Source organism: Ursus americanus, chromosome 8, assembly GCF_024610735.1.
Source record: "Ursus americanus isolate L20-20 chromosome 8, mUrsAme1.1.p, whole genome shotgun sequence".
Taxonomy (NCBI): Eukaryota; Metazoa; Chordata; class Mammalia; order Carnivora; family Ursidae; genus Ursus; species Ursus americanus.
In genome coordinates, this window is record NC_142134.1 from 5,147,226 (window position 1) to 5,165,361 (window position 18,136).

The 18,136-nt window shown below is 41.6% G+C and overlaps 2 protein-coding genes across 2 annotated transcripts in view; one reads left to right on the forward strand and one right to left on the reverse strand.

Moving 5' to 3' along the window:
* The first annotated feature begins 1,396 nt into the window (after positions 1-1,396).
* On the forward strand, positions 1,397-15,735 carry ADH5 (alcohol dehydrogenase 5 (class III), chi polypeptide). Its single transcript, XM_045792300.2, has 9 exons — positions 1,397-1,497; positions 4,878-4,979; positions 6,750-6,891; positions 7,410-7,497; positions 11,304-11,523; positions 11,674-11,934; positions 12,772-12,907; positions 15,131-15,269; positions 15,405-15,735. The coding sequence occupies exons 1-9, from the start codon at positions 1,486-1,488 to the stop codon at positions 15,427-15,429; spliced, it is 1,125 nt and encodes a 374-aa protein (XP_045648256.1). The 5' UTR covers positions 1,397-1,485; the 3' UTR covers positions 15,430-15,735.
* A 1,349-nt stretch (positions 15,736-17,084) lies between these two features.
* The window catches only part of METAP1 (methionyl aminopeptidase 1), a 78,749-nt gene continuing 77,697 nt past the window's right edge, over positions 17,085-18,136 (reverse strand). The window contains exon 12 of the mRNA XM_045792280.2: positions 17,085-17,733. The gene's annotated coding sequence lies outside the window, so the exon portion shown is untranslated. The remainder of the gene's footprint in view (positions 17,734-18,136) is intronic.

Sequence of the window (18,136 nt, forward strand, 5' to 3'; positions counted from 1 at the left end):
GAGGCACAAGATATGAGAGGTGACAGAATGAATGCAGGCACTGAGGGTCAGGGAGAAGTTGAAATTTCCAGGTTTCTGGCTTGGGAAGGAAGGTGGGGATGCCTGGGTGGCTCAGTCAGTTAACCATCTGCCTTTGGCTCAGGTCATGATCACAGGGTCCTGCTCAGCAAGGAGTCTGCTTCTCCCTCTACCCCTCCCCCTCTCCACCCATGCTCTCTCGTTCTCCTTCTCTCTCTCAAAAATAATAAATAAAATCTTTTAAAAAAAGAAAGAAAGGGAGGGAGGGAGGAAGAAAGAAAGGAAGGGAGGAAGGGAAGAGGAAGGGAATGGTGGTGTCACACACAGAAAGAAGATAAACTTTAAGAAGAAAAGATGACAAGATGAGTTTTGAACAAGCTGACTTTGAGATAACTACGAGATACCCTAATGGAGACAGAAAGATGTCTAGCAGCCAGTTGTATGCCCAAGCCTGGAGTTCACCACAGCCATCCTTATTTATAATCCAGAAGCTGTCCTTATATAAAAAGAAGTTAAAAGCCATGGTGTAAATGAGAGAGTGGAGTGAAGGAAAGCCGTTGGACAGAATTTTTTTGGATCACCAGCATTAACTTAAGATACATACTGAGCAAAAAAAGCCACGAAAAAGACCGGAAAGCAGAGGAAGAGAGTGGTCTGTTAGAGCTTTTTTTTTTTTTTTAATTCAGCATTCGCAACAATCAGAGTTTAAGAGAAACTGGCAAATACTCCATCTTCCCTCTTTCTCCACTCTGGCCACTCCTAAACCACACCACATCAAACACGTCCACGTTCCGGAGGCTTTGCACTCACTCGTGTCCCTCCTCGCAAAGTTCACTCCCCGTATCCCACCGACCGCCAAAACTCCTACTCACCCTTCAGGAGCAGCTGGAATAGAGCCCGGGGAGTTTCCCCAATGGGTACCTCCTTTGTGCCCCCTTAACCACTCTTCTCCCAGCTGAGTTTCCCCCTCAATGGAGTCCTTCGAAGGGCTAGATCCTACTCATGGGATCTCAAGACGCAGCGCACACTTGGTGTGTAGAGGAGCACAAAATGGTGCAGTCCTGTTTCTCACGTGCTTCCAGTTAAATTCCTGGTTCTTCACCTTCCCTCTCTCCCCTTCAGAAGCCTTATCTACGCTGCCTGGGCTAAAGTGACAAGGGGAAAACCCCTTCCGTACACAGACGTTTCGCATCTAGCCTGATGGCCTCGCCCAAACCCCGCCAAATTCAGAGCTGAAACCACGTGGGCGCGCGCTAGAGCGCCGCCCGCGCCAAGCTCAGGCCCCGCCCTTCGCGCCCAAAGCCCGCCTAGCAAACCTCGTTCACGCTCCGCCCCCTGGGCGGTCGGAGGCGGTACCACGCCAAGAGCACGCCCCGCCCCCCTGCGCCAGCCGCACGCCCCGCCCACGTGCCCAATACGGTGGGTTCCACCCCGGATGTCCGCCCCTCGCTGACCGAGTCCGAGGCCATGGCGAACCAGGTAGGCCTGGCAGTGCAGCGCGACCGACTCCAAGGGAGGAGACAGAGGGAAAGCGTAGGATGGAACCGGGCCGCTGACTGCGCTGGTGGCGCGGGGCTCGGCCCGTAGACAGGCATGAGCTGCCGGATCCGAAACAGTGCCTTGGGCGAGCTGCTCTGGGGGAAGGAAGGGAAAGAATCTTTTGTTTCCGCTCCTTCCTTGAAAGGATTTTGCTGCTTCTGGGATAGCGGAGCGGGGTGGGGGTGGGGAGAACCGGAGATTAGGGGACCGGGGTGGTCGGTATCCTGCTAGAAGTGGTTTAGGAGCGCTTGTGCTTTGCGTATGCTAAAATAACTAACTTGCCTGCGGTCATACTTGCAGGTAGCGGAACCCGTGCTCCTAACCCTTAAGGTTGCTGTGTTTCAGGATTGTAAATCATAATTGAACAATTATGGTGACACCAAAGAATGTATTTGGGGAAGATTCCTAGGCCCCTTTCAGTAGTAACATTTTTGAGCACTTTAGGCACCAGAAGTTTATATTTCTTTAATCCTCCCGTGACACTTGTGCGAGATATTGTCTCCATTTTACAGGCCTAGAGGTTCGGCGTCCTTAGTGGTCACTTTAAGATAGCCGAGATTCCAGTCCCAGGTCTGTCCCTGTGCGAGGACCTATTCCAGGTTCCTGAAATATGCATTGGACAATAAAGGCAGAAATATACGAATAACAATAAAAGTTATTTAGTGTTTTAATGTTTTGAAAACTTTAGAAATTTTCTAGAAAGATTTAGGACCTTAAATGTTGAAGTAGAGAAGAAATCGTAAACTCCAGACGATCTTTTAGACTTAACACATTGGCAAGTTGTTTTTCCTTATTACCAAGTGAGAAGGAGAAGGTGAAAAATTATAATCCTGTGATAGTTCAAATGTTGAGGTAGGGCAATTGCCTGTGGATTTAGGGTGGAGCTTTGCTTGCTTAGAATTGTCATTGAAAGGAAAAGGTTAATCTTTCAAACATTCCTGAAATGAGGGGAAGGGGCATAAAAACTTAGATTATAGACGAATTATTTATGCGTGTTGCTCAAGTTCTCTAGGACCCAGGACTATTCTGAATTTGACCTTTAGGACTTTTGTTTTGAGATTTAACGGAACATTGAGTTGAAAACAGATTCTAATGCAATGTCTTGAATTTTTCCACCATCAGATTTAATATATACACTTTAATTTTAAAAGCAGTAATTTCCAGCCTCACCAATTTACACAAACCACTCATCTCTATATATAATTCAACTCTCCTTTTCCTCCACTCTCTGCTCTGCTACCAATAAATATTGATTCGTTTTTGCCGAGCTACACCATGCCAAGGATTGTATTAGGGACTTCATTTTCATTTACTTCTCACAGTTGCTTTTTGTAATTGTAGCTGTTTTATCACTGTTTGTAACTCTTTCTCATCCTTTGGTATCCTAGGTAAAAGTGAAGTTTTTTCAAACCCACCAACCAAAATTAACTTTCTTTCTCTACTTTGTGCATTCTGTAGCACTTTATGCCTCTCCCTTTAACTTACACTTGTTGGAATTGTTGACTTTCAGGTCTGCCTCCTATAAACCCAGCAGTTTGCAACGTTTATTCTGTCAACACATTTCATAAGCATTATGTGAACTAATCAAAACTTTCCTGTGGGAGGGGAAGGGAGGGCAAAATAGGAGATTAAGAGGTTCAAATTTCCACTTATAAAATAAAGAAGTCATGGAAATGTAAAGTCCAGCATTGGGAATAAAGTCAATAAAATATTGTAATAACTTTGTATGGTGACAGATCATAACTAGACCTCCCATGGTGATCATTTCCTTATGTATTTAAACATCAAATCACTATGTTGTACACCTGAAAGTAATATTCAATATTAACTATGCTTCAATTAAAAAAAAATTTTTTTTTAACTCTCATTACACCTGATTCTCTAGTAAAGGAGGAGTGTACTGACTAGAATTTCTAAGGCAATGCTATGCTATAGATACAAGTCCCGTATGTAATTTTTATTTTTCTAGTTACCACATTAAAATTGGATAAAAATTTAATCCATTATACAGTAATCCCCCCCTTATCCACTCTTTCAGTTACCCAAGGTCAACTATAATCCAGAAGCAGGTGATCTTCCTTCTGACATACTGTCAGAAGGTTAGTAGTAGCCTAACACTACATCACAGTGCCTTTGTCACTCACTTCACATCACCTCCCGTAGGCATTTTATCATTTCACATCATCACAAGGGTGACTGCATACAGTACAATAAGATATTTTGAGTGAGAAACCATATTTACATACCTTATTATAATTGTTCTATTTTATTATTGTTGTTAATCTGTTACTGTGCCTAATTTATAAATAAAATTTTATCACAGGTATATTTGTATAGAAAAAACATAATCGTTTCAGACATCCACTGAGAGTCTGAGAATGTATCCTCCACAGATAAGGAAGAACTACTGTATTCAAGTTACTATCTTGACATATAATTAATATTTTTTAAATACTGAAATACTTTTACTTTTTTTGTACTAAGTCTTCATAATCCGGGTAACTTTTACACTTAACAGTTTATATCAGTTCAGCCTGGCCATTTTCCAACTCCTCAGTACCACACATAGCAAGTGGCCACTGTACTGGATAGCACAGCTAAAGGAGTCGATGTGGTATTTTAAAGTTCCTGCATTCTGGTGCTCTTTATGCTTCTTCCCACTTTGCAGTTTTGCACTAAACCAGTGTTAACTTAAACCAGCCTTAGCAAAGGAATACTCTAGGGTAAATGTTAAGCGTTCAGATTCCTTGGATCCTATGCCAGACCTATTGAATCAGATTGTCTTGGAACCTGTATTCTTTTTTTTTTTTTTTAAAGATTGTATTTATTTATTAGAGAGCGAGGGAGAGAGAGCACAAGCAGGGGTGCGGGGCAAAGGGAGAGGGACAAGCAGACTCCCTGCTGAGCAGGGAGCCCGACATGGGGCTCAATCCCAAGACCCTGAGATCATGACCCATGCTGAAGGCAGACACTTAACCCACTGAGCCACCCAGGTGCCCCTGGAATCCGTATTCTTGATGTGCTCCTGCTTCTGCATTGTAGAAGGTCATTAAATATTTGATTAATAAAACTTCTTAACCAAAAGAGGCTTTTATATCTGACCATGTGGTCATCTCAATTAAATTTTTTTAGTGAACATTATATATATGAAATCTGAAAACATGCAAAACAGTTCTCCATATCACTTCGGGGTGTATAGTTTTTGTGATTGTCTGATATACTTTCTAAGGTTAGCATTCGTCAGGATCTAAATTAACTAATAAGTAGGTCATTATTATGCAGGAGGATAAATAACTTGCTCTCTTTTTTGCCCATTTCAGGTTATCAAGTGCAAGGCTGCGGTTGCCTGGGAGGCAGGAAAGCCTCTCTCTATAGAGGAGGTGGAGGTGGCACCCCCAAAGGCTCATGAAGTTCGAATTAAGGTAATGATACATCCAAGGCACTGGAAGAGAAGACTTACAATTAGGTCTCTGGGTAGATGAATCCTCTGAGGAGAAATCCCAGAGGCCAGTGTCAAGGAGAAGGTATCGAAAGTCGTCCAGCCTTAGAATCACAACATCCTCCTCTTATTTTACCCCCTTCACTTTTGCAGCACTCTTCTCCGTCTTTTTAGCTTTGACATTGAGCTCCGCAGCCTTCCCCACGGATCACTGGATTATTGCAATTTATCTTCCATAGCCTGTGTTTAAGATGAATTTGTAAGATGCTCCCCTTTCTCCTGATCCCATGACTTAAAATGTATGATGACACTTCAGAAACAAAAGTAGAAATGGTCTTCAGTTTTGTTAGAGGAGGTTTCACATAAGATTTGGGAAGAGACTCCGGATTTGACTGGAGCAGCAAGCAAGTGAAGTCTGCTTGCTTCGAGAGCTTTAAAATGTACTCACCCTTGCAGGCAAGGCCAGGGTTCAGGGGATCCATCAGTCTAGTCCCACTCAACCTCTGCTGTGGCAGAGAAAGGAAGTTACCCCTGGAAAGAGGGATGTTGCCCAAGGCAGCCACCTGGATATTTTTAGCATTCTACTCTGTTGTTTTGATATAAAATTAATACTTTAAAGTCGTGACCATGGAATAAAACTAACATTCTAGAAAAAGTAAACTTTCCTGAATTAGAGTATACTTTCCCCATCCCACCTCCAAACGCTCATACTCCCAGGGATCAAATGTCAAGTGGAGGAGCCCAGGGCCAAATAACTTTTTAAGATCCTTTTCAACCTGGACCCAGGAATCTGAAATCTTGTACAGTTTATATGTTTTTCTTTAAGTTCAGAAATTAACCTGATTGTGATTTTGCCACCGAAAAAGAAAATGTGTCCTGGGACGTACTAAGATGAGCTATATGGGAAACTACTAACAAATAGCAGGTATACGTGAGAAACAAAGACGCGTAAATATAAACACTTCAAGATTTCTTTTTCTTTTAAGATTTTGTTTATTTGAGAGAGAGAGAGGGAGAGAGCACAAGCAGGAGGAGTGGCAGAGGGAGAGAGAGAAGCAGACTCCCCACTGAGCAGGGAGCCTGATGCGGGGCTCGATTCCAAGACCCTGGGATCATAACCTGAGCTGAAGGCAGACTGAGCCACCCGGGTGCCCCTCCAAGATTTCTTTTCTGTGCTTTTAGTGGTTTAGAAAGATACTACTTTTTAAAAGCCAGAGATATGGGAATAAAGGGTTATTTAAGTAGAAATTGTGTGTGTCTGCTAAAAAGGGAGTTGGTTTCACTAAAAGCTCTGAATTTTGGCCCAGAATAAGCAGCGTGTCATATTTCAGAAGTAGACTGTACCTTCTTAGAAATCACATTTGTCAGCAGCCAGGAGGACCCCAGCAATGAAGTGAGCTCCACCTGCTTTGTACATGGGTCATATTCCTCTCCACACTTGGAGGCCCAATGCCCATAAAATCACTGTGTTTACCGGCTCTTGCTAGCCTGCACTGGAAAGGAGATAGATGTACCATTTCCTCTGCATATAAACACACCATTATTTTATGGATCACTAAAAAATGTCAATTCTAATTGTTAAGATGCCATAGATTATAAGCACATGCTGATTTTGAAGAGGTTAAAATATCAAAGAAATGTATCTTAGCATCAATGAAATAGGGTTAAATTAAAAATGCCTTACCTTTGACCTATATCTCACCCTGAAATGCATGCAGACAAACACACTACATGCTCTTTAATATCCTGCTAGATTATTGCCACTGCAGTTTGCCACACCGATGCCTATACCCTGAGTGGGGCTGATCCTGAAGGGAGTTTTCCAGTGATCCTGGGACATGAAGGTGCTGGAATCGTGGAAAGTGTTGGTGAAGGAGTTACTAAGCTGAAGGCAGGTAAGGAGGATATTTGAACCACTTAATTTCATAATTTTGACTTATTTCTACATGGAAATTATATTTCCAATAAGCTGTACATTGTTTCTTCATGAACAAGTTATCACCTGAGTCATTTGTCAAGAATGATTTTGTTCCTTATCTGGGAAGCACAAATATTTGAGTTTTTTTCTTTTGGATTTTGTGGACTGCTATTCATCTGAAACTATTTCCAAAGCCAGTTTCGACCAATTAAACAAGAATTCTTAAAGACTTATCTGTGAGTCAGTATTTTGAAGCCCATGACCATGTTTTCTAGTTACAATTTTAAGAGCTTCTTTTCAATCAAAATTTTGAAAACTTGTATTTCTTGTATAGTCAGTGTCTGAATGATGTTATATAGGTAAGGTTCTAAGTTGAAGCTTTTAACTTTGCAAAGCCACATGCGTTGACAGGAGTGGGAATTTGCAGGGGCTACTGTATCCATTTAGAAACGGGTGCTCCCTATTCAGGAGAATGTCTCTGCATTTGTTTCCCAGGTGATACTGTCATCCCACTTTACATCCCACAGTGTGGAGAATGCAAATTTTGTCTAAACCCTAAAACAAACCTTTGCCAGAAGATAAGGTTAGTATCTTTGTTATTTTATTCTTAAAATAGGAAGTAATTGTGTGGCAGTCTATACGGAATATTCTACATGAATTATTTCATTTCAGCTTAATGGCAACCTCACTATCACTGGTATCCCCACTTTCATAGATGAGAAAGTTAAGACTCAGAAATTAAGTGGTTTACCCAATATCATAACTTTTAGATAAAACAGAATTTTCTGAACCCATTCTTCCATAACACAAGGCTAAATTTGCCAAAATATATATTAAGGAGGGACATGGTTATGAAATTAAATGAAATGATTTTTATGAGCCATTTTATTGCCCATGAAACCAAAGTAATAAAATTCATAAGGTTACTAGGAAGACTACAAGAGATAAAATAACCCTTGACACAGAAAAGGTGGCTGTTTTATTGTAGTAAGGAAGCACACTTAAAGAACTACTATTTTGAGGCAATTTAAGATCTCCTCATATTTGCCTTTTTTTTGCCTTCTTCTTGAGGTAGAATATATATAATAAAGTACTTCGTCTATAAATCTTGAGTGGACAGCTCCATGAATTGTTAGGTATACATACAGCCGATGGTTATAACCACCCAGATCAAGACAGAGAACCTTTCCAGCACCCTACAGAGTCATTCGTATCCCTTCCACGTCAGTAGCTCCTCCCTCAAAGGGAACCACTCTTCTGATTTCTTTCCCTACAGGACTTGATATAAATAGAATCACCTACTGTGTGCTCTTTTGTCTGGTTTCTTTCTTTCTTTCTTTTTTTTAAGGATTTTATTTATTTGAGAGAGCGCGAGAGAGCACAAGCAGGGGAGAGAGGAAGAAGCAGGCTCCCTACTGGGCAGGGTTCCTGATGTGGGGCTTGATCCCAGAACCCCGGGATCATGACCTGAGCTAAAGGCAGACGCTTAACTGACTGAGCCACCCAGGCGCCCCTTGTCTGGTTTCTTTCATTCATAATGTCTGTGAGATGTATCCGAGTTGCTCTGTGCATCAGTTGTTTTTGTTGCTCTGCCATGTTTCATTCATTTATCTCTATTTATCCATTCCCTGTTGGTGGACATTTAAGTTTCTCCTTAAATGTTTGGGGGCTGTCATGATTGATGCCGCTGTGAACGTTCCTATTCATATGTCTTAGTGAATATATGCACTACTTTTTCTTCGGTGTTTCCCTAAGATTGGAACTGCTGAGTGTAATACGGTGATGACCAAATTTACATTTCTCACATGTGTTTGGTCTTCTGCCATGGTTTCTGGCTCAGACCCTTGGAATTTCCCGTGATGTGGGCTGTATAGGTGTCTTTATTATATTAATGAATGTGACTTTTGGAAAACTGTTAGGAAACCTATGGATGGCCTGGCCTTTGGTAGGGGAAAAGGGGCTCTTGTGGTTGAATCAGCCAATGGCCAATGACTTAGTCAATCATGACGATAATTAAGCTTCCATAAAACCTCACAGGTACTGGCTTCAGAGAGCTTTGGGGCTGGTGAGCACATGGAGACTGGGGAGAGCGACCTACCTGGAGAGCGTGTGGAGGCTCCTCGGCTTCTCCCCATACCTCCTACGCGTCTCTTCTCTGGCTGTTGATTCAGATTCTTTATCATATCCTCTAATAACTAAGTGTTTCTGGAGAATTAAAAGAACCTAAGGAGGAAGTCTTTGGAACCTCCCATCTGTAGCCTATGGCTCAGAAGCATAGGTAACATGGGGCACCTGGGTGGCTCACTCGGTTGAGCTTCCTACCCTTGGTTTCAGCCCAGGTCACGATATTGGGGTCGTGGGGTTGAGACCCGTGTTGGGATCTGCACTCGGCACCGAGTCTGCTTGAGATGCTCTGCCTCTCCCTCTGCTCCTCCCCCAACTCGTGTGCACACGTGTGCGTGCACGCACTCTCTTTTTCAAATAAAATCTTTAAAAAAAAGACACCGGTAACCGCCTGGAGCTTGCAGCTGGCTTCTGAAGTGGAGGGTAGGGGGCCATGTTGTAGAACTGAGCCCTTAACCTGTGGAATCTGATGCTCTGTCCAGGTGGCTGGAATCAGAATTGAGTTGAATTCTCAGACACCCCGCTGGTGTCCAAGAATTGTTCAGTGTTGTTTGTGAACACACCCCCCCACACACACATTGGAATTGAGTCCATGACCTGGAAGATTGAGTCATCTATGGAAGATCCGTGTGATCTTACTTTTGTTTTCTAGTGCCATTGACAAACTTAGTTTATATTTTTGGGAAACAAGATTCCATTTATTTTATAACAGAAGTCCAGTTAGTTTTGGCTAAGCTAGAACCAAAATAAGTCTTGTTTTGAAAGGTAGTCTCAACACCGCCTAAAAGCTTGGGTGGGACCCATCAAGTATAATAACGGTAACGGGCTTTTTGTGGCTGGCTGTAGCCTTTTAGAGGGACAAGTCCTTTCAAAGCCTAAAATGTGTACCATGTCACCTTTGGTTCAAGAAACTCCTCTGGGACAGAAGTGATTTCTTACAGTAACGAAGGCTAAACAAACAAGTCGCTCCCTTAAAGATCTAGCAGTTATTTGTGGTAGAGCTTTGTCACATAGCTGTTTGTTTCTGGTCATACTTTTCTCTCAAAGGAAGTGTATTTACTCTGGAGTCTAGAGGCAGTCCATTCTCTCTTCATCTGTGTATTTGTTTATTCTGTGTATTCCAAAAGATGAGCCTAAGAATGTACATCAAATTATAGTGCATTGTTTTTGCTAAAAATAACAAATACTTATGAAGCACCCTGTGCCCGGCACAATATTAATGCCTTACATAAGATCACATGTGATTTTTATAGCAGTCTCTAAGGAAGATATGATTGTTTCTATTTTCCAGTGAGGACACCAAGGCACAAAGTTTAATTAACTGGCCCAAGATCACACAGGATTTGAACCCAGCCGTGTTTGACTTTAGGGCCTATACTCCAAAGCAGGACATTACATTACCTACCTACCTATTTAGAATGTCAAAAATAATATTTGATGCCATGTATCATACTGGTTGCCTTTGTGAGGTTTTTTTTCTTTATCTTTCATTAGTGTTACCAACTACATAGGCAAAAAACAAAGAAAAAGAAAAGATAACTTGCATCCTTGAGGACTGTTTAAAAAACAAAAGCCTCCTGGAAGATCTAAATTAAATTAGCCAGTGTGGCTGTCTATTTGCATCACCTGATCTGCATAATTGCTCATAATCTCTGCTTGTGTGGATTCTGGTTTGGGCTCTGTGCTTTCAGAAGTTATATTTGCTCACAGTTTTATGATGGAATTTTAAAATTACTTCATCTGACCCATAAGTTGTAGCTGTTAAATTTATTTCAATACCCAACAGTGAGATCCAGAAGGATATTGAATCTTGGAAAAGATATGTAAGATCATAAGTCTTCCTTAGATTTCCCTAATAAGGCACTGCTGAAAGTAACTAAAGTACTTAATAAATACGTTAGAAATTAGACTCGGGGGGTCACTTGGATGGCGCAGTTGGTTAAGTGTCCAACTTTCGTCTTCAGCTCAGGTTATGATCTCAGGGTCGTGAGATGAGCCCCGCGTGGGGCTCTGTGCCTAAGCATGGGAGTCTGCTTGAGTTCTCCCTCTCCCTCTGCCCCTTCTGCTCATGTGCGCATATGCTCTCTCTGGCGCGCACACGCTGCCTTTCTCTAAAATAAATCTTTAAAAAAAAAAAAGAAATTAGACTTTGGGTCTTAGCACACTTTCCTGTCTATCTGTCGTATTTAAAATTGATTTCTTTTTCCTGTGCATTTTGGGAAACCTGATTTTACCCTTCCTTTTTCCTTTTTTTATTTTCTTTAGAGTTACTCAGGGGAAAGGATTAATGCCAGATGGTACTAGCAGATTTACTTGCAAAGGAAAGACCATTTTACATTACATGGGAACCAGCACGTTTTCTGAATATACAGTTGTGGCTGACATCTCTGTTGCTAAAATTGATCCTTTAGCACCTTTGGATAAAGTCTGCCTTCTGGGTTGTGGCATTTCAACTGGTTATGGTGCTGCTGTGAACACAGCCAAGGTAAGAGATTGGCCTGGATTTTAGCTTCTGCCTTCTAATTTGATACAACAGAGCTTTGCTAGAAAGTGCACTTGGCCCAGCGTGTAAGAAACCTAATGATTTCCTTGACACTTGTGCGATGAGTACCTAACAGACCGTCCTTACTGGTAGGTGGAGCCTGGCTCTACTTGTGCCGTCTTTGGCCTGGGAGGAGTTGGATTGGCTGTTATCATGGGCTGTAAGGTGGCTGGTGCATCCCGGATCATTGGTGTGGACATCAATAAAGATAAATTTGCAAGGGCCAAGGAGTTTGGAGCCGCTGAATGTATTAACCCCCAGGACTTCAGTAAACCCATCCAGGAAGTGCTCATTGAAATGACTGACGGGGGAGTGGACTATTCCTTCGAGTGTATTGGTAACGTGAAAGTCATGGTAAGTACGTCTCGCTTCATTCCTTTTTTTTTTCCTCTAGCTTTATTGTAAGAATAGAGCGTATGATACATACACAAAATGTGTTAATCACTGTTTATAATATTGGTACGGCTTCCAGTCAACAGGAGGCTATTAGTTAAATTTGGGGGTAATCAACAGTTACATGTGAATTTTCAACTGCATGGCAGGGTCGGGCCCCAGTCTCCGTGTTCAGGGGTCCGCTGTACATCCACGTTACTAACCTCTAGCAACAACTTCCCTTAAGCTCAGTTTCCTCTTGTGTAAAACACAGACGGTAATGACCCGTCCTTGACACGGGGCAGACGCTCAGCAGGAATGTTACTATTCTCCACTGCTTGCTTTAATAGAGTCTTTAGAATTTGAACTAGGATTTATTTTAAAAACTAGACAGCAAGGGGCACCTGCATGGCTCAGTCAGTTAAGCATCTGCCTTTGGCTCAGGTCCTGATCCCACAGTTCTGGGATCGAGCCCCCATGTCGGGCTTCCTGCTCGGCGGGGAGCCTGCTCCTCCCTCTGCCTGCCACTCCCTTGTTTGAGTGCTCTCTGTGTCAGATAAATAAAATCTTAAAAAAAAAACTAGACAGCAAATAAAAGCTTTACATTCTTTCATTTTGTGTTAATATTCCACCAGGTTATTAATTTTTTTAAAAAAACTGTTGAATGAAATTACATTTATTAAATATTCAGTGTGATCATTTTGTTGTGATTTTTTTTAAAAAGCTCTGTGCCACCACCCTCTCCCTGCAAAGATATTTCGCTGATCTTCTCAGCAGAATGCACTGACTTCTGTCGTTTGGCCCCGTCTCTGTCTGCAGAGAGCAGCGCTGGAGGCCTGCCACAAGGGCTGGGGTGTCAGCGTGGTAGTTGGAGTAGCTGCTTCGGGTCAAGAAATCGCCACTCGCCCGTTTCAGCTGGTCACAGGCCGCACGTGGAAAGGCACTGCCTTTGGAGGTAGCTCAGTGGATGAGCACATTTTCTCTCTTGTTATTTCCACCGGCAGAATTTGAATCCCAAGCTGATTTTTTTTGTTTTAACAACAACTTTCATAGACTACCTTCCCATCACAAGTTGTTGCATACAGTTATTTTAATAGGAGGGTTGCACATTTGATCCGTGTTCAGCCCTGGGGCTGGGAAGACGCTCGGCTTCCTCTGAAGCACAAGGTCACGCTTCACACACACAAAACTCAGCACTGTGTTGATGAGGAACTAGTTGGGGGTAGGGCAGGAGTGAGAAGTTGGTTCCAGGGTACGCAGACGACAGTGTCAGCCACACTGTTGTGTTGGGGACTGAAACAGATGATTGGCATTTCTACTCACTTTTGCAGAGCGCGGCTGTCGCTGGACGTGATTATCCCCCCGTCTCCGTAGCACTGACGTCAGCTGTAACCAATACAAGGTCTTCAGCTGAGAATACTGTGTGAGACCAGACCTTGTAACAGAATTGAAAGGCTGCCAGACTGATCTTTTTTCCCTTTTGTGATCATAAAAAGTACATGGTTGTTTGGGGTTGCCTGACTACTGGGAGAATGCTGAAAAATCACTTCCATCTTTTTCGTGGTTGCTCAGCCAGGAAGCACAGATCATGCTTTTATATCCCAACAATATGAATGATTGAAATCGGAAGTTTTTATAGATTTTTAAATATATATATATTTATTATTTATAGTCTCACCATCCTTTTTGGGGGAAAAATCACATAGCACGAGATTTTAATAATCTGTATTTAACAAAGTGTCTCTTAAGACCCCCATCCTCATACTACTATGTCCACTTTTCTGAAGGCCAGAGGAAAAGATGAGGAAAGTATGAGGAGATTAGCCAAGTTTTCTGTCTTTATACTGTAGAATTCACCATTAAAAAATGTCAAGGGGCACCTGGGTGTTGCAGTCGGTTAGTGTCTCTTGGTTTCAGCTCAGGTCACGATCTCAGGGTCTTGAGATCGAGCCCTGCGTCAGGCTCAGCTCAGTCTGTTTGGAGATTCTCTTTCTCTCTCCCTCTGCCCCTCCCCCGACTCGAGCAAGCCCCCTCTCTCTCAAATAATAAAATCTTAAAAAAAAAAAAATTATATTCAAGAAAAGTGTGAAGCTGACTCTACTTGCCTTTCCAACCAGGTGTATGCCTCACTTGAGTATCTCAGAATAGACTTTTAAAGCCACACATCCTCTCAGGTCCTGAGCTGAGCCAGGGGGTTTGAGCCTAACGTCTCCCTGAAGCCTCAACCTCCCAGCACGTGCTGGTTGGGAAATAAGCTGGAGCATTGGGGCGCAATGGGTGGTGTTAAAGCATGACCCACAGATGGAAATAGAACTTTTGGTCTAGAGAGGAGTGGTGGCTATGCCTGTCTCGGTTACCGGGAGTTTTAAAGGAGAAAGAAAGGGGCGCCTGGCTGGCTCAGTGGGTAGAGCACACGACTCTTGATCTTTGGAGTCGTGAGTTCAAGCCCCATGTTGGGCATGGAGCCTACCTAAAATAAATAAATAAATGAATAAATAAATAAATAATTTTTTAAAAAAGGAGAATGAAAAAGGCCCACAATTTGTAGGGGAAGAATAATTGGTAGAAGCCATAAGGAGGCAGATTTGGAAAAGACTTGGAAGAGGTTTGAAATGTCCCTGGTTTAAAAGGTGGGAAGGCTTCTTTGTCAATTCATTGCTTCTTTCAATATAAGTGAAAGACTGAAGCACCTGATTTTCTTTAAAATCTTAAGGAGCTAAAAATTTCCCACTTTTGTTTTCAGTTTCACAGTTTTCTAGGGTGAGATGCTATCACTAATTTCATTGCTAAATTTAAAACCAAAGAAATAAAGTCATGTATCACATCAGTTTTATTCTTCCCTGAATTTCACAATTACCGAAGTCTTTCTGTTGTGGACCTAAGTAAGTTTGTTTTAAGACTTCCAGAGTTCCGTCCTTGGTAGTTTAAAATTTTGTCTCAATTTGCTAAAACCTTAATGAGATTTTCGTAAATCTTAATACAGGAAAAGGAAAATACTCAAAAGGCATTTACTAAAGACATACATTAAGTTCATCCTCCTCTCTGCTGATTCTGAACTTCTTCATTCCTCTTTAATTCATGATAAAATGTATTGTCTTAAATGCCTGTCACCCACTAAGTAATAAGCTAAACTGTAAAGATTTGTTGGGAGAATTAATAGACGTATGATTTCTTTCAGGATGGAAGAGTGTGGAAAGTGTCCCGAAGTTGGTGTCTGAATATATGTCCAAAAAGATAAAAGTTGATGAATTTGTGACTCATAATCTGTCTTTTGACCAAATTAATGAAGCCTTTGAACTGATGCATGCAGGAAAGAGGTAAGCCTCCTGTGTGGCTGTGGACTGGAAAATGTAGTGATGAGTTAGGGATTATGGAGGAAGGGTAAAAAAAATTAGTTTTAGTGGTCTTAAAAAAATCATTTAAAACCTGTTTATTGCTTCCTTCTCTTACAGCATTCGAACCGTTGTAAAGCTTTAAATTCAGCAGAGAAAACATGTTCATCCTCGTACGTAAGGCTTGTGGTCCAGCTGAAGAGCCAGACAAGCAAGGAGACGATCTTCCAAGTCCACAGCCCCGTAGACCTTCTAGACCTTCTCTACTGCTACTTCTACTTCTAGAGTAACCTACTCTAGGCAATAGTATTTCTTGTATAATTCATAAATCTCTAATCAAGGACAAGGCTAATACAGTCATTTATCTGTTTTCTGAACTCTCCTTCACATGAATAATTGCCAGGTCATTAGGGAATATTCTAACATAATAAAAGTAATTTCTGTGTATGTAGATGTTGTCGTCTGTTTTATGCTGAACTCATTCTCATGGTTCCTGCCCCTATAATCTTCATTCTTTAAAGGAAAGCTAGAGAGACGCCTGGGTGGCTCAGTCGGTGAAGCGTCTGCCTTCAGCTTAGGTCATGATCCTGGGGTCCTGGGATCGAGTCCTGCTTCACGCTCCTTGCTCGGTGGGGAGCCTGTTTCTCCCTCTGCCTGCTGCTTCCTCAGGTTGTGCTCACTCACTAGCTCTCTCTCAAATAAATAAATAAATAAATAAATAAATAAATAAATAAATCTTTAAAAAAAAAAAAAAGGAAACCTAGAGGAAACGGGGCGGTGGTGAGTATCTGAACCTTGCCTTCTTCCATCCTCAGTAATTTTTGCTTAATTTTTAAGAGTCTCTGGCCCATTTACTAAAGAACAGATTTCCCTCACCGTCAGGGGCAAAGTTAATCAGCCCCTGTGAGATTACATTCTTGAGAACAGTTACCATACCTTGTTCAGACTTACTCTCCCAATTCCTAGTGTGGCCCACACGGGGCACTAAACTTCACTGATGAAACTACCTTCTGGGCATAAGGTATATGTGTGTTGGTGGTGGCTTCTGTGAACTCTTTCTAGCATATAAAAAGTACGTACTGAATTTCAAAGTTCCCAGGCACTCTTTCGAATCTTAACATTTCACCACTTCTAAACCACATTGCCTTTCCTTTCTAGAGGTTTTTTGTGAATTATCTGTCCATATCCTTTCCTCACCACCCAGAATTTGGTGTTTTTTCACTCTCATGCATGTTGTTACACTTTCACTATAAATATCCCCAAACCCTCTAGTCTTTGGTACTGAAAACCTAATACCGTCTCATTCTGCAGCTTTCATTTTTTACTCATTATTGTGTAATGAATCCATGTGATGCTCACATTCACTATTTTTAACACTGTGCAACAGTGGTCAGTTATATGAAATAACAATTTATCTGCTGTCCAGATGATGGCATAAAGCAGCTTCCAAAACTTTCTGTGTTGCTAACAACACTGGTGAAACATTGTACGTCTTGCTCATTGTGTAGTTACTTAGGATATACAGCAGACCCTTCAACATGGGTTTGAACACAGATGCACTAACATGGATTTTCTACATTATGGTATTGTAAATGCATTTTCTCGACATTCTTTCTCTAGCTTTTTTTTTTTTTTAAAGATTTTATTTATTTATTTGACAGAGAGAGACAGCCAGCGAGAGAGGGAACACAAGCAGGGGGAGTGGGAGAGGAAGAAACAGGCTCCTAGCGGAGGAGCCTGATGTGGGGCTCGATCCCAGAACATCGGGATCACGCCCTGAGCCGAAGGCAGATGCTTAACGACTGCGCCACCCAGGTGCCCCTTCTCTAGCTTTCTTTGTTGTAAGAATACCGTTTATAATGCATATATAAAAAATGTGTTAGTCAACTGTTCTCCTAAGGCTTCCAGTCAAAAGTAAGCTGTTAGTACTAAGTTTTTGGGGAGGGAGTCCGAAGTAATGTGTGGATTTTCAAATGCGTGGAGGGTCGGCGGTCCTAACCCCTGAGTTGTTCAAGAGTCAACCATATATCATAGGATTAGCACATCTTAACTTGACTAGAAATTGCCAGACTGTTCCTCAAAATGGCTGAAAACTTGCCAAGTGAGATGGGCATGAAATGATATTTCATTACTTTACCTGGCGTTCCCCTCAGTTACTGACGTACTACCGTACATCTGCATTTCCTTTTTTGTGAAGTATCCGTTTACGTCCTTTGCTCATTTTTCTATTGGATTAATTATCTTTTTCTGAGTAATTTTGAGGAGTTATAGATGCCAGTCCATCAGTTTTATATCTTATTTTAATATATTTTATATTTTTAAAATAGTCAAATATATCAGTCTTTTCGTGGTGCTCTTAACATAATAACACTTAGGTTTCTTTCATTCTGAGCAAATATAAAGAAGCAAAAATGATTCATAGTCTTCCCATCCAGGTAATCCATTGACACTGAAAAAATAAAACGTAAAAGCAACATATCCAAGAGTTAGAAAATTCAGATAGAGAAAATTATACAAGAAGAGCGACACTCCCGTCCCACAATAAAAACAGTTGACTGCTATTAAGTTTATGTATTTTCCCAGAAGTTTCAGTGCATGTAAATAGCATTTATACATACCCTTTAAAATTACAAAAGCATGTTGCAGACGGTCTTTATATCAACACCTTGGCTCCGCCATGCACATAGATTATTTTTGGTTGGATTGAAGCCATGTGCTTTTTTGTTGTTTTAATCCTTTTGATGGATGTGGCTTAATTGCTCCTGTAAAAAGGTGGTTTTTCTGAACACTATCTAGCAGACTGAAAAGTAGAAGTAGCAATTATGGTCAGGACCCCACCTTTTGGATCTTTG

Coding starts and splice junctions, on each gene's coding strand:
- ADH5 (XM_045792300.2), top strand. Junction 6,892..7,409: donor AGTTACTAAGCTGAAGGCAG/GTAAGGAGGATA, acceptor TTTGTTTCCCAG/GTGATACTGTCATCCCACTT. Junction 7,498..11,303: donor AACCTTTGCCAGAAGATAAG/GTTAGTATCTTT, acceptor TATTTTCTTTAG/AGTTACTCAGGGGAAAGGAT.